The 22,744-nt window shown below is 39.9% G+C and overlaps 1 protein-coding gene across 4 annotated transcripts in view; it reads right to left on the bottom strand.

Moving 5' to 3' along the window:
• LYN (LYN proto-oncogene, Src family tyrosine kinase) overlaps positions 1-22,744 on the bottom strand; it is a 68,774-nt gene that overhangs the window by 4,506 nt on the left and 41,524 nt on the right. For all 4 annotated transcript variants that reach the window (XM_054984576.1, XM_054984577.1, XM_054984579.1 and 1 more), the window contains exons 9-12: positions 18,942-19,124; positions 17,351-17,427; positions 10,052-10,205; positions 7,657-7,788 (exon numbers count right to left, since the gene is read on the bottom strand). In XM_054984576.1, the coding sequence (XP_054840551.1) occupies positions 7,657-7,788; positions 10,052-10,205; positions 17,351-17,427; positions 18,942-19,124 (546 nt within the window). The remainder of the gene's footprint in view (positions 1-7,656; positions 7,789-10,051; positions 10,206-17,350; positions 17,428-18,941; positions 19,125-22,744) is intronic.

The following is a 22,744-nucleotide window of genomic DNA, read 5'->3' as shown; positions in this document are numbered from 1 at the left end:
ACCAATTTTGAGACTTCAGAGATGTTACTGCTGTTTTGGGAATAACCCAGTGTCTTTGCATACTCGCTACCTGCTCAACTATATATACAAAACATGCAGCTCTGGTTCCCTAAAGCTCCATATAAAGTTAACTCCCATATTGCATTAGACACCAAAATCAGGAGCCAAAGGGCAGAAGAAGTGTTATATTCAAGCCAGGAACACCTGCCCCCTAAACCTTGTTTGCATTTGCACACCGTCTTAATCTGTAGTGGAGAGGTTTCCTTAGGTGCCTAGCGCTTTTCAGCTCATAAGACATTTGTCTTCCAGAAGTTGCCAGCATCAGAAAACTACTGCTGCCATGGAAAGTGTGCAACATAAATGAGGCTTAGGATCCATGTTCATAGGGTTAGATTATTTTTCTGATCAAAGATCAATTCTCACTGTGATTTTACTCAGAAACATATGCCTGCAAATAAGTCAGGTCTTAATTTGGAAAGGGACTGAACTGATCTACTTGCATGTCAAACATGGAATTGAAAATTCATGATACATCCATGTCACATTTTCAATGCTATGATTTTACTTAATAGAACTTGAGTTGAAAACTTTGTTTGGATGCCTAGTACAAACAAACCTCCTGTAATTTTTAGATTTCAATGGTGTTACTGCTGTTTGGGAATAAACCCTGCTTTCAGAATATCAGACGATCATTGCCTGTGTGCTTATACACTCACTACCTTTTGAAGTCTAGATTATACTAAAAATATTTAGTATATGTATTTGCTGCTTCCTCTTGTGGTGGCTTTCAATATAAAAATCAAATAATTGAAACCAAACCATATCAACTAACCTAGTCTGTAAAAAATACCTTAATTCAGAAATCATAAAATTAACAGAACATCATTATAAGAGCAAGCTAAAACCTTGTTAAAGCAAGGCAGAATGCTAGCCATAAAAGTTATTAAAATCAACTAAAAGGTAAAATCAGCCAGTGTCTTGAGGCTAGGGGTAAACGAACTGAATCCTAGTCCAAACAAGATGGAAGTAATGATGGTTGGGAAAACAGAGTTTGGCTGGTACTGTTGTATCAGAAAGCTGTGTAATACAGTTTTATTCCAGAGGGCAGTTTGTTTTAAATTTGTTGCTAGATGATTATGATGTTTTGTACCCTATAGCTTTTGCTTCTTTATTAGCCTCCTTTAGTCTTGGGAAAAGAGGGTATAAATATTTTCAGTATGATTGGTACTCGTTGCCTCTGGAGTGGTTGCCATCAAAAAGCCCTTCCCCAGATAGATCAGACAACAAAATTATCTGGGCTTAGTTCATTCACCACCACCACCACCCCAAAAAAGATGAGAGCCAAAGATTGCTAGCCAATCCCCCCATTTCTTCGCCTGTAAAACTTGGCTCTAATCTTAAGGCTCGCTTTCAGTTTTCCATCTCAGCAGGCAAACAAACCTGCTTTTGTAGCAAAGCATGCTATTGAACAGGATACTGTTGCAGCAGAATAATTCTTTGAGCTGTATAAACTCTAGAGAGGCAGGATCTTTTTTCTTAAAGTGAAGGGAAGCTAAAGAGGCGTGTGATTTCAACCTACATTGCTCCTACAAATAATCATGACTTCAAATAAATCAATAGATTTATAGATATAAAGTTGGCAGAGGACTTTGCTCATGTATTTTAAATCCAAGGATAAACTCTAAGGTTGCTAATCAATGACTTAAGCTTGGAATTGACTCTTTTGTGTGAGAGCTTCTGGACCTATTTCCAGAAAAGCACAGTGCTAATCCCATTTCTACCAGTTTAATCTATTCATTTTAGATGAATAGGCTGCTTATGTACTACAGCATCTACTCCAGACTTGTGAAAAACCAGTGGGCTTTGCCCTTGGTTCTGTCACCATATCTCCATTAGGATCTACCCCGATCCAAAAGTCCACAATGCAGCTCAGGTAAAAATTTTGGTTCCAGCAGTTGGCAACCACTTGACTGCTCTCAATGTGTCACCACTGTATCTGAAAACCTGTACAAATGTCAATACGTTGTTTGGTTGGACCAAAGAAGTTTTATCTCCATAGTAGTAATAACAAAAGATGTTTTCTTTCTAGTATGGTATGCAACACAAGTCAGTAGTGCAGCAAGGCAATTGGTGCTAAGTGATGTTGGGCATTGTCAGTTGCTGGTCTTGTCCAAAAAGGTCACAGAGGATTTTTTAACACACCAGAAACAGAGCTGGCCCAGCCTCTCAGCTGAACATGCCAAACAGGGAGTCTAGAGACCCCAAACAGAATAGTCTTGGAGAGGGGCAAGAAACAAAAAAATGACATAGTGACTTTTTTAGATTGGAAACAGTCTAACCCATATCAAGACATAATGTATTGGGGCCCAGGTGCGAGAAGTGTCTGAGAATGGCAAGAATGTCCAGCTTCACAGAAATGAAACTCTAGCTCACAGATGGGATGTATTGGTTGTGGGATATTAATATGTATGAGAAACTTGAAATCACTGTTTTTAAATATAATGTTTTAAATATAGCAAGAATGAATTGTTTTATATATTTAAGAAGATATTCAAATATAGGAACTGTATATGTACATATTGTATTGTGTTTAAAGTTATAAGGTAATTAGCCCTATGTAGTGAGATAGCTAGCTGTTGCTGGAAAATGATTTGAAAAAACTATAAATATGGGAGTCTAAACTGATTAGGAGCTTCATTTTAGAAGAAGTTCCTTGCTTGTGACATGTTTATCTTTGAAGAAGATATTTTAATCAACTCATATAATTTCTTTCCTTTATCTGTGTAGCAGAAAAGGATGGTATAATTTTCTTTTGTGTTATTCATTATTAAAGATGCAAATAGTTACATTGTAATAAAAGAATGAAATGGAAGCAAAGAATCACTAATAGTATTACTTGTATACTATACCTACGATAAATCATAATAGTTATTGAGGTATACATCTTGCTAAGAATTACCTGGCAAGTGTGGTATAGTGGTCAGAGTGTCAGACTAGGATCCAGGAGACCTGACGTGCAGCTTTTCAGATGTTGGGAAGTATAATTTTAGCATCTCTTTTTGACAAGAGTTTTTAAGATTAAAGGGAAACATCCTCAGATCTCCTCAAGTTCTGATTTCATGGTCATACTAGATTTTTTTCCTACTTCATTATTAAAATTTCCAAATTTTACCTCTGATTTGAATTTTTAACCTCTGATTGCATTTGCAAGTCTCTCTGGCAATCTTCCTTTAGAACTGGAGTTCTTCCAATTTTAGTATTATCAGTCAGGATGAACTCCATATAGGACAAGTAGGTCATAATCTAATCCCGGTACCAAACAGAAAGAAATGAGATCCCACAAGGCATATGTAACAAGGGGAGAAGTAAGGGAATCCATAGCCCTTTTCAGACATTTTTGGTGCTCTAACTGTTCCTAATGGAAGCAGTACCCACACATGCAGTCACCTATTGGTGTGGGGCAATACACATTTTTCATGTGTATACAAGTTTGGTACATGCAAACAGAACCCAAGTATGAGGGGACAAATTTGTATGTACCAAAGTTGTACAAACATGGAAAATATGCACATTTTCCCATTCAGATAAAATGGCAACCATATACAATGGTACAATCACATATAGAATGTGTTCTCATTATGCACAGGTGCAGCTCTAAAGTCAGATGTTTGAAAAGCATAGGTAGTACAGACCACACTGAAAAGTTCAGCTGGAAATTACTTTCTCAGTAACTTTCTCAGTAAATATATGATTTTTATATTTCAAAAGCTGTAAACCACTCCATCATTTCAGATTATAAGGATTATAAGGAATGAGACTGTTGATAAAATTTTAAAAGCACAGGGCACCCTGCAAAAAAAAACCCCATGTGTGTTACACGTCATCACTTCCAATATATGTATCTACCCTCTTCAGGAATCTAAGTCACATCAGCAGAAAAAAAATACATTGTCAAAATTGCTCTATTTATTTCATTCATATGTACATTTAATATCTGCCAATGTTTTAAACGTATTGTTAAATATTTATATATTTATTTTAAATTTTGTTTTAATGTTTAAAATGTCAATGCCTTGATGTTTTCTGCCTTGGGGACTGTGTTTGAGTGGAAAGATGGCATTAAAATGTTTTAAATAAATAATAATAATAAATTTTTATAAAGGGGAATAATTAGGGTTGTAACATAATGGAATTGTTCAGGGCAATACAATCTGCAAATCTAGGAAAGGCGCCAGGGCCAGATGGACTTACAGCTAAATTTTATAAGACTATGGCCAATGAGCTGGCACCATTCCTAAAGGAGGTGATCAATGGAGTTTTAAGGGATCAAAGGATTCCAGACACTTGGTCTGAAGCGAACATATCATTGATCCCAAAAGAGGGCCAAGATTTGACTAGTGTGAAAAATTACAGACCTATATCGTTACTTAACAATGACTATAAAATCTTTGCGAAGATACTGGCGGAGAGACTGAAGGGGTGGCTTTCGGAAGTTATAGAGGAGGAGCAAGCAGGCTTTCTACCAGACAGACAAATAAGAGACAATTTAAGGACAGTGATTGATGCTATTGAATACTATGATAAGCGTTGTGATAAAGAGGTTGGTTTCTTCTTTGTTGACGCTGAAAAGGCATTTGACAATTTAAACTGGGACTTTATGTTTGCCACTATGGAAAAGCTACAATTGGGAGAAAGATTCATCAGAGCAATTAAGGAAATCTATAGGGACCAGACTGCAGCAATTGTGGTAAATGATGAATTGACCAAGAAATTGACTATAAGCAAAGGAACAAGACAAGGTTGCCCGCTGTCTCCACTGTTGTTCATTTTAGTATTGGAGATTCTGATGATACAAATACGACAAGACGAGGAAATTCGAGGAATAAAAATAAAGGACTATTCATACAAGGTCAGAGCATTTGCGGATGACATAATGTTAATTGTAGAGGACCCACTGGAGAACATGCCAAAAGTGATAGATAAGATCAAGGAGTTTGGAGATTTGGCAGGTTTCTTCATTAACAAAAAGAAGTCAAAGATACTATGCAAAAACATGACTAAGCAGAAACAACAATTGTTAATGGAAACAACGGATTGTGAAGTAACAAGTAAGGTGAAATATTTGGGAATTGAACTGACTGCAAAGAATATAGATTTGTTCAAGAATAATTACGAAAAATTGTGGATTCAGATTGAGAGAGACTTGATTAAATGGAATAGGCTCAATCTGTCATGGTTGGGTAGGATTGCAGCGGTTAAGATGAATGTGTTACCAAGAGTGATGTTTTTGCTACAGACAATACCAATCATCAGAGACTCTAAACAATTTGAAAAATGGCAGAGGAAAATATCAGATTTTGTATGGGCAGGCAAGAAGCCTCGAGTGAAAATGAAAGTTTTACAAGATGCAAAAGAAAGAGGCGGAATGCAACTGCCCAATCTGAGACTTTATCATGATGCAATCTGCCTAGTTTGGCTGAAAGAGTGGATGACATTAAAGAACAAGAAACTATTAGCCCTAGAGGGATATAAAAAAATATTTGGATGGCATGCATACCTATGGCATGACAAAGTAAAGGTCAACTCGATGTTCCTGCACCATTTTGTACGGAGAAGTCTATACACAATCTGGAAGAAGTACAGAATTTACCTACAAGAAGGAACTCCTTGGTGGGTGGTTCCATATGAGGTGATAGACCCGAGAGCTGTTGACAATGAACGACAATGTTTGACATACAAAGAAATAACTAAAATAGAAGCATCTAAACTTAGAATAAAGACGCAAGAGGAACTATCACCGAACTATGATTGGTTCCAGTATAGACAGATCAGAGATTTGTATAATTCGGACTCTGCAAAGGGAGGTATACGAATAGAGAATTCGGAACTAGAGCAGACCCTTTTTAAAGAGGACAAGAAAAGAATATCCAAGGTATACCAATTACTGTTGAAATGGTATACTGAGGATGAGACAATCAAAACACAAATGGTGAAATGGGCTATAAATTTTAATAAAGAGATAACAATGGAGGCATGGGAATACTTGTGGAAGACTACAATGAAGACAACGACATGTACAAATATTAAAGAGAATATTTACAAAATGATCTATCGTTGGTACATGACACCAAAGAAGATTGCGCTAGGGAACTTGAACACTTCTAATAAATGCTGGAAATGTAGAAAGCATGAGGGCTCCCTCTATCACATGTGGTGGTCGTGTGATGTAGCTAGGCAGTACTGGGGGGAAATAATAAGAGAAATGAGTGAAATTTTACAATTTCAAATAAATAAGAACCCAGAACTCCTGCTACTAAACTTGGGAATGGAGGGAATCCCAGCCCATCATAGGACGTTGATATTTTATATGACAGCAGCAGCCAGACTTTTGTATGCGCAAAAATGGAAAGTACAAGAAGTGCCAACTATTGAAGATTGGATTTACAAATTGCTGTACATGGCAGAAATGGACAAGATGACAAGAAAACTGAGAAATCTGGACTCAGGGCAGTTTAACACAGATTGGGAGAAGCTGAAACAATATCTGGAGAAGAAATGGGAGGTGGGAGGAAAACTGTGGCAGTTTGAGAACTACTGAAGTATAATAGAATGTAGAGGGGGGTGACTTTACCGGGGGGGGAAGAGATAAATGTGAATTTATAAGCAGTTAGATTAACAGATTGATATATATATAGATATATATAGGTTAATAGATAGAATATTGATGGAAAATAATTAATGATAAGGTTTAAATATAAGTATTGAGTAACCAACAATATTTTCTTTCTTTGATAAGATTGATAAGATTTTGCACCAAACTGAAGAGTTAAATTGATGTGATGAGTTATATAGAATTACCATAAAAAGATACAATGAGTAATACATAGAGAATAAGTCAAATTGTTTGATTTAAATGTAAGAGTTCTATGGTTTATGATATATAGGTTTATGATATATAGAAATATTTAAAACTGGAAATGGGATAAATTGTTTATCCAAGATGGAAACAAAGACTTACAGTTTGGGTATATAACAAGAAAAGTAGTTAAGGATGTACTGCTTAGTATAATGAAGAATGTATATTTGTTTTAGATAGAGGAATTTAACAGAAGTAAGGGAAAAGGGACAAAGGGTGGGAAAGCTGTTGGAAGTCAACAAAAGGGGGGGAAAGGGAGGGGGTTAGAAGCGAAAAATTTGGGGAAAATTGAATGTAATGTAAAAAATAATGGATTCTAACCCAATAAAATTTTTTCAAAAAAAAAAAAAAAAGGAATTGTTCAGGAGGATGCTTATATAAAGGAAGCAGGCTTGTAGTTTATTTTACTGCTTCTTGTATGAATTATCTTGTATTTTCTGCACTGTCTTCTAATTCTTTTAATCCAATTTTGGCATTGCTTATTAAACTTCTTGTTTTTTTATTCCATTAATTTCTAATTTTGTAACCCATATTAAGTCTCAACAAGAAAGGTGAATTAGAAATAAATAAACCTGTGTAAAATTTACAAGTTGCATCATGGACATAAAATGACTGCTTTGCACTTCCCAAACCCATTCATAAACTTTGTTAACTTCATATAGGGTTCAATAGGAAAATATTTTGGTACCTAGAAATAATGAGAATAAATAAAACAGAGAGGTGAATAAAAAGGTACATACCTGGATAAGGAATTTTTCCATACGTAATGATTTCATATAGGAGAATTCCAAAAGACCACACATCAGACTTAATAGTAAATGAGCCATAGTTAATAGCTTCTGGTGCCGTCCATTTGATAGGGAATTTTGCACCTAAGGAAGGGGGTAAAATCCATCTGAATTTACTGAGGAAGAGAATTGACTGAAAAATTAAAAAGGATTAAGAAGAGAACAATGGTTTGGAAGAAACATTTTGAGACCTGTTGCATCTACACAAGAAGTCTTCTCTCTTCCAATCTGAGGCAAGTAAGAACTGCCTTTCCTAACATAACGGCCCCTGGGCTAGCAGTGAAGATGAATGATTCTGCTGCCTATTTACATAAGGAGCCATGGCAGCTGCCCATGCAGCTCTCCCATTTTTCTTTCTAGATTTTAATAAGGTGCTGATGCTTAAAGAGAAGAAAATGAAAGAGTTGTTTACAATTTCCAAAATGCGAACAGGTAGCAATCTAGTCAGTGCTATGGAATCTGCATATAGCTGCAAATCTTGGGCCAAGGGAGCCCCCAATGAGAGCCCCACAGCGGTTAGAAGAGGGGAAGACTACAAGCAGCAACATTAATCTGGGAATAAAAGGAAGGAGAAGCAAGATGGAAAATTGAATAGGTGAGTTGGAGGGAATGGAGAAGGAAACTACATTTTTCCTTATGCTCAATCAATTCAATCAGCAATCAAAAGGCAGCCTCAATGTGCATGCCAAGAGTTCTTAATACACTATGCCCAGGGGTCATTTCGTAGAAAAAGAGCTGCAGGAACTCATTAGCATAATCTATTAGCATATGTCACGCCCCTTGACATCACCAGAAATGTGTCATCAGCACAACTGATTTGCATATGCCACACCCCCTGATCTCACCTATCCTGTCTGTTTTGGACCCAATCCTGGCCATTCAGGGCCGGAATTTGGCCCAAAATGGCAAAAGGGGGCTGAAAATGGCTGAAAAGGGGCCTAAAATGGTCACGATTGGGCCGCTGCTGAGCAGGACAGTGATCCACCACCCATCAGAGGCCCAATTCTGGCTGTTTTGGGACCAATCTTGGTTGTTTTAGGCCCGATCCTGGCCATTTGGGGCCCAATCCAGGCCAAAACAGGCCCAAAATGGCCAAAAATCAGGTGGGCGGGGCCACCTAACATGTGACCTCTTTGGAGAACTACCGGAACTGCGTTCCTGCACGTTCCCCCTCAAAATGAGCCCTGACTATGCCTATTCTCACAAATCACACTCTCTTAATCTGTATTATACAGGTAACACTGATAGTGATGTACTATTCTTTTTGAGGAATGTGTATCTTGTACACCAAAATAACATTAACAAAATTAACATTAACATTTAATTTATTGAAAATTTTTTAAAGTCTGTTTTGCTAGACACTTTCCTGCCTTAAGTGTTTCTTATTGCTTAGTTTGCAGCATGCTTCACTATGCATTTTTGCTCTGTAGCTTTCATATAAATATCATTTAAGAGTTAAGAATTCCAGTGCTATTTCAGAGTTGAAGGTTGACTGTGGTGCTGATCAGTTTCAAGTAAAATTACTCTCAAATTTATGTACAGCATATCCTGCATAACGGTGGAATTACATAAGATCACTTTCCTCTAATTGCACTCCTTGATGAAACAAAGTAGGATTGGACTATTGCACAACATGCCTGAAGACAAGCCAGAGTAACCCTCTCTTGCACTTTCTACTACTGTTTCAGATACTCCAAGGAACCCAAGATAGCTGACTGAAGGATTCAAGCATTTGCACTTTGAGTATGCCTGAAGAGGAAACTTCTATACCTCCTCTATAGAAAGGTACAGGAGATGCCTCAACTTTCCCTAAGTATTGTGCAAGTGCATTATACAAACTGTCGGTGTTTCCTTTAGAAAAGCTAAGATCCTAAATCTTCAAGAAGTTACAAAGATAACCTAGAGATTTACTCCACCATACCTTCTGCCCAGAGAAACATGCAGTGGTAGGAGGCCTTGGTTGCAGTCAAACAGAAAGAGAAAGCCAGTATACAACCAGCTGGTGTCCAGAGACTGAAAGAGGGGCAATTTACTAGAAACACATGGGTAATTATCTGCAGTATAAAATTATTTTTAATTGAAATCTTCTGGAAACATGTTTCCTTTAATTGGTGAAGAAAAGAACAGTCTTCAACCAATACAACAGTAACCTATGATTAAGGTACATAACTGTGATATACATAAACTTTCATTCTGAAGATCTGAAAGAATGCAAGATACCACTTTATATATTCTTTGATATACTACTGTTGTTTAAAAATGAAGCAATGGCATTGGAAATATAATATTCCTTCATAAGAAAGCCATCCATGTAACTGTTTTTATAATGTTATAAAGTGATACTTACCTTCCCTGGCTGTATATTCATTATCTTCAATTACTCTAGCTAGTCCAAAATCAGCAATTTTGCACATCAGTGATTCTGAAACTAAAACGTTAGCTGCTCTCAGATCCCGATGTATGTAGTTTTTCCTTTCTATATATGCCATGCCCTCTGCAATCTGTATCAACAAGAGAAAGGTCTTCCAGTGTTGTATCACAGCACAAAAGTTGACATTAAAGTACTGATAATTGTATGTGAGATTCAAGTCAATCAAGTGAAAAATAATCTAGATATTTTCTCATATACATGGAAATTTCATCTTTTCAATCATTTACACAATCCTATTATCTTAAAAAAATAGAAAAATAATTATGGACCACAACATCTAAAAGCTATAAATTATTTTTGGTCTCCCCTTTTGATTGAATATGTTTTCTCTCCTTCTCCCCTACAAATTATATTCCAGGAAAAGACCTGATTGATGTTACTGTGAATAACAATTCTAGATTCTTAATCACCATATTCAGAACAGTTCAACACTGACTCAGTCAATGTATCTTTAACATTAAAAAAATTACAGCTAAATATGTATTTAAATGCTTTCTGTTTTTTATTTAGAAATTGTATTTAAAAGATACAAAAATAGAAAGTGCATAATAAAAGATTGTACAGAGACCAGAGTTTTTTTTCAGCGGGAACATGGTGGAACGGAGTTCCAGAACCTCTTGAAAATGATCACATGGCTGGTGGCCCCGCCCCCTGATCTCCAGACAGAGGGGAGTTTAGATTGTGCTCCACGCCACTCAGGGGATGGGGCCACCAGCCATGTGACAATTTTCTCCAAGGTCAACCCATTGAGTTCCACCACCTCTTTTCCCAGAAAAAAAGCCCTGACAAAGACTGTTTGAAATTGAATTGAGACATATAAACTTATATAAAGAGTAAATTTGGAATTGATTTAAGACTTATACAAGCACTGCTTTAAAATTACACTGAACTAATATAAAAATACACTCAAAATTTGCCATGATGGAACTTAAATGTATAATGGCTCTCCTGCTCCCTCCTTGGTTATTTATATTTGTACACACTATAATATCAACTATTTGCTTGATCATTTCCCTATTTTTTATCTTCTTAGCTTTATACCTAGTTACTTTAATTAACATTAATTTTTGCCTAGGTAGTCAAAGAAATCCTTCCATTTCCCCCAAAATTTGGCTATTGGTCTATTGTGTAAATAAATAGTTAATTTGGCCATTGATGCATATTCATAAGTCTTGTCTATCCATTCTGACACATTAGGACATATATCTGTTTTCCATTTTGCTGCATATAGTACTCTTGCTGCTGTCACCATGTAATGGAAAAGGTCTCCCTGTTCTTTTCTAACATTAATTGGTAGGATATTTAGGAGCATATTTTTTGGATTTAGCTCAAATCTGAGTTTGAGAATCTTCTGCATCTCTTCATGTTATCTTTATCCAGTATTTTCACGTTCTCTTATAGGTTCACCACATATGGTAAAATGTTGCGTCCATGTTTTGACATTTCTAACGAAGTCCACTATAATCCTTACTAAACCTTGCAATCTCTTTAGGGATATTGTACCATCTAAAGAACATTTTATACCAATTCTCTCTTAGTAACTGAGAGCCTGTAAATTTTATGTCAGTCCATAGATCTTCCCATAGGTTCATCAGAATAATTTCTCCAAAATTTTCCACCCATTTTAGCATACGGGTTTTCATTTGCTCTGTATTGTGTTTCAGTAAAATTTTACAGATTTTCCCTAGGAGATGCTTCAGATCTCCAGATATTAGTAGTTCAAATTCTTTTTTCCCTCTCAACGTACCACTTTCTTTAAGAGTTTGTTCCATTAGTCTTGATACTGTTTGATGATATATAAGCCATTGGATATTTTTACCTTGAGCTTGAATTTCTTGCCAGGTTTTTATATTTCCTTTCTATTAATCATTGATTCATAGCTGAGCTGATCAATTCTATTTCTCATGGCTGTGTCATAGTAAGCATTTATTGGCAACATCAGTGGGGAGATCAGTGGACTCGATCTATTTCTGCACTGAAACCATGTTTTCAGCAGTCTGTCTCTTAATATATGGGCCCCATCCTGTTTGTGAATGGGTTTCCATGATTTCTTATCCATAAATAATTATGGATGCCTTCTTTGGTGTCCACTATCTCCAATTTGATATGTCTATTGCTTTGATTTATAATCCAGTCTGTTATCCAAACTAGCACCACTGCTTGGTGATGCAATTTGATGTTCAGTACTGCCAGTCCTCTTCGATTTTGGTTGTCCTGTAATATTTTGAATCTTATTCTTGGTTTCTTCCCTTTCCATATGAAGTCATTTATTACTTTCTGCCATTGATTAGAATCTTTTGATCTATATGAATTGGGATCATTTAAATGCTTTCTGGAACTAAGATGGCATCAGGAGGCAGTCTTCAACCTCCCCCTCAAAAAAATGAGCCCAGGCTCCAGCTCTTCTCCATTCCAAAAATATACTAACCTTGTGTCTTTTGGATTTTTTTACATTACAGCCACTTCTGCCACTGTGCAGCTTAACAAAGAAACAGATACAATGCTACTGAATTATTTTACAAATCATTGTTTCAAAGAGATCAGTGGAATGATTAAAAGTTAGAAGTGCTGATGCCTGTTCATTGGGGACATACAGCAAGAACATTTTAGTTCAGTTCCTAGTTTTGCTCTAGGTTCCTGCAGGAAGTTAGCCAACATGCAGTGTAATCAAGATTACCAACTAGATTAAAACATTTGAACACAAACCAAGTTCATGCTTATAAATCAATATGATTAATCTGATTTAAGAGGCATTTTTGCCACACAGAACTACATGCTGTAAGTAAAGTCAACACCCAGGAAAACCATTTAAATGCCCCTCAAGTGGCAGTCCTGTATTTTACAAGCAAATCACTGTTCATAAAGCGAAACTGCACATTCTCCTTGTTCCTCTTTTAAGGGGTCAGACAATGGAAAAAAGCTGACAGCACTTCCCACCACAGTATCATAAGACTGCACAAAGTTTTAAAAAAAGAAATATTGCATGAAGCCAGATCCTTGTATTTGTGAATAATCCCTGAAACGAATGGGCAGTTTCGGTTTCCGGCTAATGCTGAACAGGGTTTACAACTAATTAATAACATTTGTGTTTTAAAAACTGCAAAAATCACTTTGGCATGTGGTTGAAAAACGTATCCATGTAGGTTGTACAGTATTGACAGCTGATGCTAAGGTCTCTGCCAAAGAGTAATAGCAAGTCTAATAGAATAAGGTCCTTTGTCACAATAGTTTACTTTTAAAATCAATGAGTCTGAATGAAATGGATGCATCCTATGTGAATGACAAACATTTCTGAAGTATAGCTCTCAAGTGAGTGCCTTGTATATATTCTTTAAGTTGATACAGTTAATATATGGAGAGGGAAATTGGTATTGTGTGCTCAACTCTCTGCTTGTTGCACAGACCTCACACATACAGCTTCCACAGACAGAAGCTATACATGGAGTCTCTAACTCTTAAGAGAAACTATTGTTGTTTCCTGCCTTGTATTTAACACAGGAAAAACAAACAGGTACACACACAGAGTAATTCCTTGCTCCAACAAATGGCCATAGAGACTTCACATAGTTGCATGTGCTTAACTTTCTCCAATGGCTCTGTTTTTCAATGAACTCTATTGCAGTTGCGCAGCAGACTGTTTTGCGGAACAGGACGTACCCTAAACCACAATCCCAGAAAGCTCATACTAGGAAGAACTTCTCAATAGTTTCATCATATCAGTTCAGCCATGTTTTATTCCATGAAGCTGCCAGGGCTGGATCGATGGGGGGGGCAGGGGGGGCAGTCTGCCCCTGGCACCGCCAAAGAGGGGGCGCTGGGCGCAGTTGCCAGCCCCAGGAGCACACCTGGGGAAAGGCGAACGGCGCGGGTGGCCTCCCAGCCACCCGCGCTGCCTTTTGCCTTTCCTGCAGGACAAGGGGTGGTCAGCTTGCGGGAAAGGCAAAAGGCAGCGCGGGTGGCTGGGAGGCCGCCCGTGCCATTCGCCTTTCCCCAGGACAAGGGGTGCATGGCAAGCCAGCCGCCCCTTGTCCTGCGGGGCAGGTGAACGGCGCAGGCAGCCTCTGAGCCACTCGCGCTGCCGCCAGCTCCGCGGCGCGCTGGGCCAGCCAGCTTGCCGCGGGGGCGGGAGGGGGGAGCAGCGTGATGACATCATGGAAGTGACGTCATCACGCAGCGCCAGGAGCGCGCGTAGAGCCTGACTAAAGTTGCCCTGGGTGCTGGCGACCGTAGATCCGGCCCTGGAAGCTGCTGATCTTTTCAGCTGTTATTGCAATTCTACAAGAAAAGTTTCAAAAAGAATTCTGGCTGTGAATATGCCAGGTTGGAGCCTAAATAGTTACATAATTATGTATGATTTATTCCCAGTATTCTTGGTTCTAATGTTTTTACGAATCTAGTTTACTAGAAACCATGACTGAAAGTATTTTTAATATAATTGGACAAGAACAGTAAAAGTAAAAACACCTTGACTGACACAATTTTTACTCAAACATGTTACACTTATAGAAATAAACCATGCAAAATGTGTGCTTGAATAGAGACCCCTCCTGCAACACGAACTTTGTGGATATCCTATGAAACCTAAAGCACTTCCATATTTATAGTTGTGGCTATTTTTTTTAACATGTCCCAGTTTATTGTTTTATATGAACAGTATGTCCCTCTAGCAGATATCCCAGTCAAGCATGATCTCGTCAGATCTCAGAAGCTAAGCAGGGCTGGCCTTGCATAGCTATTAGATGGGAAACCTCCAAGGAAGACCAGGTTTGTTATTCAGAGGTAGGAAATGGCAAATCATATCCATTAGTCTCTTGCCTTGAAAATCCCAGCAGGGGTTGCCGTAAGTCAGCTATGACTTGACAGCACTCTCTACCACCACCATGAACAGTATGATGAGATTATCCTGGCACCTTTAGGAGTGTGAAATGCCTCCTAGGACTTTGGATGGAAAGTGGGATATTGGCTTAGGACAGTATACTTTATCCAGCTTGTTCCACATCTCTAAGAAGTTTAACTACATCCTTTAGAATTGTGTGCAAAGAAAAATCCTAATAAATTTTTCATACTATGCAACATGCCAGTTTTACTGTCCAACTGTGTGACAATGCACAACTGGAATACAATAGCATCAAAATGGGTAGGTATGGTTTTTTCCAAAAAGGCCTTCATGTGGACAGATGTGCAGGTGCCATGGATTTTGCAGTTAACCTGCTAGACAGCTGAACATATGATGTATGACACCCACAATCAGATCATTAGTTGAACACAGATTTGTTCAACTCAGGCAGACTGATAGAATTAAGATATAAATTTTCTAGGTAGCATGATACAGTTAGATAACAAAACAGAAGATACTATTACTATGTTTATAGTGCTAGTTAAAATTAAGGCTAATTTTCATATTATAAAATTAAGGGCTTGTTCAAAGGTTATTTGTTACAGGACAATTTTTAACATCATGACTTGCAGTAAATATTGTTTCAAGCAAGATTTAAAAAAGAAAAACAAGCCCAGGCTTTGTGCACATTGTACTCATTTACAGTTTCTCTCTTTACTGTGCTTACTTTAAAGTGATAACTGAACAGCATGTGGTGCTTGTTCTAGAAAGAAGAAAAGCCCTTTGCAAAAATAGGGAAGATGAAACTGACAGCAATCTGTTGTGCAATCACTTACCAGACTGGAAAATGTTACCCTTATGCTTTTGCCGCCCCCACACCCACATTTCCTCTGTCCCTCTGATGTAATAGGGTCTATCTTTTCTCCTAGGAGGCTACTGTAGCCCTTTGACTGGTTGGATAAAGGTGGATAAGAAGTACATTGATCCCTTCCTTAAACTGACAAGAGGACCCAAGGAAAAGATGCTTCCTGCATTACACTGAATTGACAGAATTGAGTCAAGGAGTGGATCTGGGTAAAGATATCCAACTTCTTGAGAGTTTCTAGTTTGGAATGTCCAACAGCTAGTTGCCACTGGCTTGAAGCATCTATTCTGCAGTTCAGATACTAAGAAAATCAGCAACGTATCCTCCTGAGTTTGTAGAACTTTGCAACCTGTGAGCCTACTCCAGTTTCTTTACTGTTCCATAGCAATAAGAGTCAGCTTAGGACAGCCCCTTCTCTATGGTTTATGAAGACACTAGATGCCAGCCCCTGCAAAGCAAAATGGTAATGTTCCTGTTCATGAAACAATCGGGTAAAAGAAGTAGTCTTTTCCTTAGGTACAATTTTCCACCCCTTACCCATTCCTTAGTTTAGAAGAGTCATCAGTGGCTTTACATTAATCTCTTTCTGGGCTACTCTGTCATCCATCTGTGCAGGAGACATACCCTCCCCTCTTAATCACTTTAGAACTAAGCCATAATCATTGCATTCTGTTCAACAATAACAAGCAGCTCTTCCTTTCCCTGCACAAAATTTCTTCTCTGAGCATAGCTCAAGCCTTCAATTAGAAGATATATATTTCCATGACATCACAGCAATTCAGCCAAGCATTACAGGAAATGGTGACACACAGCTAACAGGACTGCAAGCACAACAAATTAGCCCTTTATAATTAAATGTAAGTTTACACAATAAATCTCTATTTACAGAGATGGCACTTAGTATTTCAAAGGATACTTTCTTCTGCATTCTGGGGTCTGAATCTAGACACTAGCATTGCATTAGGGTAACTATTTGTAGTGCATTCTAGACATGTTCTACTATTCTCTACCACCTGTAGCTGACCTGCCATGTGTCGTCCCCCCCCCCCAAGTTCCCTATATTGCTAAGGCAGATGATCAGGACCTTCCTTTGGTACATTATTCTGTCCCCTACCAGTGCCGGCTGACACAAACTGTGACCAAGTCAGTTTTGAGATGGTTCTAAAGAAAATAAAAATCAAACTGACCCTGACATAACAGTAATTTAAACAAAAACTCAGTATCTAAATTATGGAAATTGAAGGTGTAGATCAAAGAATGCCTCAACACACTTGACCTCTAGGCAGTTATGGAAGAGAGGTCAAGCTGAGGTCAAAGCACTTCTCTATCACTTTTTGTACCTGAATATACTGAGCTTCAGCCAAACATTGTGATGGTGGGAATGGCTGACCCAGTTTCCTACAGCTCCTGTTTTACCATAGCAGAAAGCCTTGTGAAAGTAAAATCCTTGGTGGCCACATCAAGTTTTTATTAGAGTTCTCAGTAATACCCATTTATATTATTACTAGTTTACCTGAGCTGAGAAGTCAATCAGCTTTGGAAGCAGTAATTTCCCACCCTCTGAACTCTTCAGAAAATCCAGCAAGCTGCCTGTGTGAACAGAAATTTAAAACAATTTGAAACCAAGATGTAAGTAAAAAGACCGAAGGAAGCAGACATTTATTTGTACATCCTTTAAAGCAGGAAGTATACCAATTTTTTGCAACATGGATAAGCTTTTTTCAGGTTTCTTTTTTACAAATGCTTAGTGTTTCTACAAAATTGCTCTCAACAATTAGCAATGTTTTACCACTGTGTGTACGCATTATGCTCACATTAAGTGAAAAAGATGGAGGTATGATCATCATGTACAACTTCATGATCTACACTCAGATTAGACCCATTTTTTTATGCCTACAAGTGTGGCATTAGACTCACACAGCCTTTTAAAAAAAGCAGCTCCTTTGAAAACATGATACAAACCGCTGAGAACCCATTAAAAGCTGCTTTTAAACAGTCATAGAAATATGTTTATAAAGTAACCTGCTGACTCATATACTTGCAATCTTACTAACAAGAATCTGTGTAAAGATAAATTTACTTTCAAAATAACCTACCTTATACATCAAGAAAAAAAATCTGTTATTTGTATATTGTAAAAATTTCTTTCTTCCTAATAAACATATAATATTTAATATTCTGTAAACAATCCTAAATATCCTCCTGATACTTACAATGTACTTCATTGCTGCTAATGTAGCTTTGCTCAAATACTGAAACTAAACCAACAGGTACTTGTCATAGAGAGATGACCACTATCTGACATGAGTTCCTGTTATTATCCTAAGACATAAAATGCAAACCATGTTGCCGTCAACTCACTTTTTATCCTGATGCAGGCGTGCTGAGAGCCCTGTGGTGTGCCTGCGCCAGGATAAAAAGTGAACTGGTGGAGGCAGGTCTCTGAGTGGCCATGGAGCCAGCAAGGAAGCAAAGCACGGGGAAGCTCCTGTCGCCTCAACAGCGGCTGCAGAGCCACGCTATGCCTCCCCGCCAGCTCTGCGGCCCCTCAGAGGCCTGCCTGCGGAGCTGGCGAGGAGGTGAAACTCAGGGGAGCCTCCCTGCCGGCTCTGTAGCCCCTCAAAGGCCTGCCTGTGGAGTCGGCGTTGGCTGTGGGCCTTGGGAAGGCTGCACTGGCGTGGACCTGTGGACCTCCCAACACCCAGCTGCTAGAGCCTGTTGTATTTATTTTTACAATGGGCTCTGTTGCTAGTGCTTCTACAAATGCCATAGACAGACGACCACTATCTGTGAGATGAGTTCTTATTCTTATGCCTCTATAAATGCATAAAAACAAGACACTTACATGTGAAACAAAATCAAAACCTTGGTACATTCATTCATCTTCTAAAACGTTCAGTTATCTATTCATTAGTGTGTTGTGTTCCTGTGACACTAATTGTGAGAATGTGAAGTGATTTTGTCCAATATAAGAAGCGGATATTGTAAATGAAATTCTTAGCCACTTCTGTGCATAACAAATTGCTTTCAGTAGTCCACTACAAGTACACATTAATATACATACACAAATGATTTTTTTTGTTTCTGAAATCAGTAATTCCTACCTTTTGCCATGTATTCTGTTATTATATAAATAGGTTCCTCTTTGGTGACCACAGCATACAGTCTGACCAGCTTGTCATGTTGAAGTGATTTCATAAGATTGGCCTCTTCCATAAAAGCTTGCACAGACATAGTACCAGGCTTCAGAGTTTTAACCGCTACTTTGGTATTGTTATTGTAGTAACCTAGAATGAAAGACATTATTACGGGATTGCTGAAATCCAGCAAGCTAAACTGATTGTCAGAGAGCTACATGAGGCTCTTAATAATTTGTTAAAAGCCAAGAAAAGAACAAGAGTCCAGTAGCACCTATAAAATTTAACAAAATTTGTGGTAGGTATGAGCTTTCGTGAGTCACCAAGCCAACTGTTTACCTAAAGTAGTGATTTAGTACTATTTAACAAGTACTTGTATAGAAAATACACATTAGCTAACTTCCAGATATCATCTGGAACACTCCAAGCTGATTCACTCTTTAGGTGGCAAAGAAAGTTGCCACTTGTCACTGTTACGTCTGTGGAGGGGAAAGAAAACAGAGTTGCGCTTACCGTAACTACTGTTCATTGACGTCTTCTGTGCAGACACACATGGGACTGCGCCTGCGCAGGCCTGCCGACCGGATTTTTCTTTCTAGCAAACGTCCACTAGGGGGCGCACGTCCTTCCCAATGCGCATGCGCGGCCGTTTCCCGCCCGAGCGACATTGGGCGACGTCGCCCCCTTTCCCCTCAGTTTCTCCTTTGCCGCCGGATGTCTTCACATTATCTGGAAGAACACAGCGGGGTAGGAGGGAGGGTTGTGTGTCTGCACAGAAGATGTCAATGAACAGTAGTTACGGTAAGCGCAACTTTGTTTTCACTGTCCGTCTTCTGTGCAGCCCCACATGGGAGACTCACAAGCCACTTACCCAGGAGGCGGGCATGTGTTCTCACCGAAAAAGAGACTGAGGCACTGCTTGACCCACAGCAGCCTCTTTCCTTTCCCACACATCTAGTGCGTAATGTTTAGCGAACGTGTCAGAAGACGACCACGTTGCAGCCCTGCAGATGTCTTGCAAGGGCACGCCCCTAAGGAAGGCCGCCGAAACAGCCTGTGCTCTGGTGGAATGAGCTTTTAGTTCCAAGGGGCAAGGTAACTTAGCATGCGAGTAGCAGGCTCTAACCGTTTGAGTGACCCAACGGGAAATTGACTGGGCTGTAGCAGCCTTTCCCTTCCTGGGCCCATAATAGCACACAAACAGTTGTTTGGCACTCCTAAACTGTGATGTACGTTGGAGGTAAAATAAAATAGCCCTTCTCACATCCAAGGAATGTAAAGCCCTTTCAGAGTTATCAGAAGGGTCAGGAAAAAAGATAGGTAGGACAATGTCCTGTGAGGTGTGAAATTGAGTGGACACTTTGGGTCTAAAACGAAGGTCAGGTCTCAGCACCACCTTATTTTGATGGACCTTCAAAAAGGGAGCATCCCGCCTCAGGGCAGCAAGCTCGCTAACTCTGCGAGCAGATGTAATGGCAACCAGGAAGGCCACTTTACAGGATAACCATTTTAAATCACAGGTAGCCAGTGGTTCGAAGGGTGATTTCATAAGTCCTGTCAGCACTACCTGCAGTGACCATTGGGGAACAATTTCCGTGACTTGTGGAAACATATTATACAACCCCTTCAAAAAAGACTTCGACAAACTGTGGGAGAACACCGTCTTCCCATCTATTTTAGGGTGGAAGGCTGAAATGGCAGCCAAATAAACTTTAATAGAGGAATTAGAGAGTCCCCCATCCTTTAGGGACAGGAGGAACTCAAAAATAAAAGACAACTGGCAATCCCAAACATTAACTGCGGTGTCAGCAGCCCAGGCCTCAAAACGCTTCCATTTAGCTGCGTATGACCTGCGAGTGGTGTCCCTACGGGCATTCAGCAAAATTTCAGCTACCCTGTCAGACATCCCCTCCGTGCCCGAATGTGCCAAGCAGTAAGGTTGAGTTTGGGCAGGTCGTGATACCAAACCCCTTTGTCGGACAGAAGGTCCGGGTTCAGTGCGAACCGATAATATGACCCCTGCGAAAGCTGCATGACATGTTGGAACCATGCTTGTCTGGGCCAGAAGGGGGCCACCAGAATTAAGTGCGGCCCATCCCTCTGGATTTTGCTGACGACCCGAGACAGCAGTGGGAACGGAGGGAAGGCATAAAACAGGTGCCCTGTCCAGCGTATTTGGAACGCGTCCCCCAGGGAGCGGTGACCTAGCCCTCCCCTGGAGCAGAATTGCGGGGCCTTTTTGTTGGCCTCCGTCGCAAAAAGGTCTACGTCTGGGAACCCCCAGTCCGAAAAGATGGAGCTCAGGTAATTGTCTGCTACGGTCCATTCGTAGCTGTCGAATCGCATCCAACTCAGTTTTTCTGCGATGACATTGGTGGTGCCGGGAATATGGACCGCCTGAAGGAACACGCCTCTGTCCACGGCCCAGTTCCAGATCCGAACGGCCTCGTCGCAGAGGGCCTTGGATGTAGTGCCCCCTTGCTTGTTCAGGTAGAACATCGTGGTGCAATTGTCTGTGAGCACCTGAACCGCTTTCTGCTGCAGCGTGTCTGCGAATGCGATAAGGGCATAACGGACCGCTCTCAATTCTAGCAGGTTAATATGATCTCTCCTTTCCTGCTCCGACCAAATCCCATGTGCCCTCAGGGCACCACACTGGGCTCCCCATCCTACTGTGGAGGCATCAGTCGAGATTGTGATCTCGGTCTGGATGGACCCAAACGCCACACCCCCAAGGAGGTTAGTCTCATCAAGCCACCATCGTAAGGCCCGGATAATCCCTCTGGGGATGGAATATCGTTTACTCTGGGACTCGTGTTCAAAATCATGAACCGACAGGAACCACAGCTGGAGAGGTGGCATGTGCAACCGGGCCATAGGGGTGACTGCTGTAGAAGAGGCCATTAGGCCCAGCAGCCTCTGGATCGCTGTCACGGATTGGAACCTGCACTTGGAAAAAAGGTTCACCATCCTGCCAATTCTTAATGCACGCTCCCGGGGGAGAAAACCTCTGTTTACACCACCATCCAATTCCATACCGATAAACAGTATTCTCTTGGACGGGGTAAGGTTAGACTTTTGCAAATTAACCAAAAGCCCTAACCGGGAGCAGGTGAGCATCACTGTACGAATCTGGGCCAGGAGTGCATCAGCAGAGGGAGCTGCTAGAAGCCAATTGTCAAGATAGGGATAGATGGTACAACCCTGTTCCCTCAAATAAGCCACTACAACAGCCATACACTTAGAAAAAACTCATGGGGCTGTTGAGAGACCAAAGGGAAGCACCTGGTAGTGGTAGGCTTTATTGTTACATAGAAACCTAAGGTACTTCCTATGATCAGGATGGATGGCAATATGAAAATATGCATCCTTGAGGTCCAGGACAGCGAACCACATGTCCTCGGGCATTAACTGGAGGACCGTGTTCAAGGTAAGCATCCTGAACCTCTTGACGAGAACGAATTTATTCAGTTCCCGTAGGTCTAAGATGGGTCGTACCCCTCCATCCTTCTTGTCTACCAAGAACATCCTGGAGTAAAAGCCTAAGGGGGGGTCCTGAGGGAGCACCTCCCGCACAGCCCCTTTCTCTAGCAGTGCTACAACCTCAGCCTGTAAGTTATGAGAAGAGGATTGTATTGAGTGGTCAGGAAGAGACAACACTGGGTAAACATCAAACTGAATTTTATATCCAACTGTAACGATTTTAAGAACCCAACTATCGGACGTAATCTCCGCCCATGCAGAGGCAAACTGAGCCAATCTGTTTCCAA

Source organism: Eublepharis macularius, chromosome 7 (genome assembly GCF_028583425.1).
Source record: "Eublepharis macularius isolate TG4126 chromosome 7, MPM_Emac_v1.0, whole genome shotgun sequence".
NCBI lineage: Eukaryota > Metazoa > Chordata > Lepidosauria > Squamata > Eublepharidae > Eublepharis > Eublepharis macularius.
This window is presented reverse-complemented; position numbering and strand designations above follow the sequence as displayed.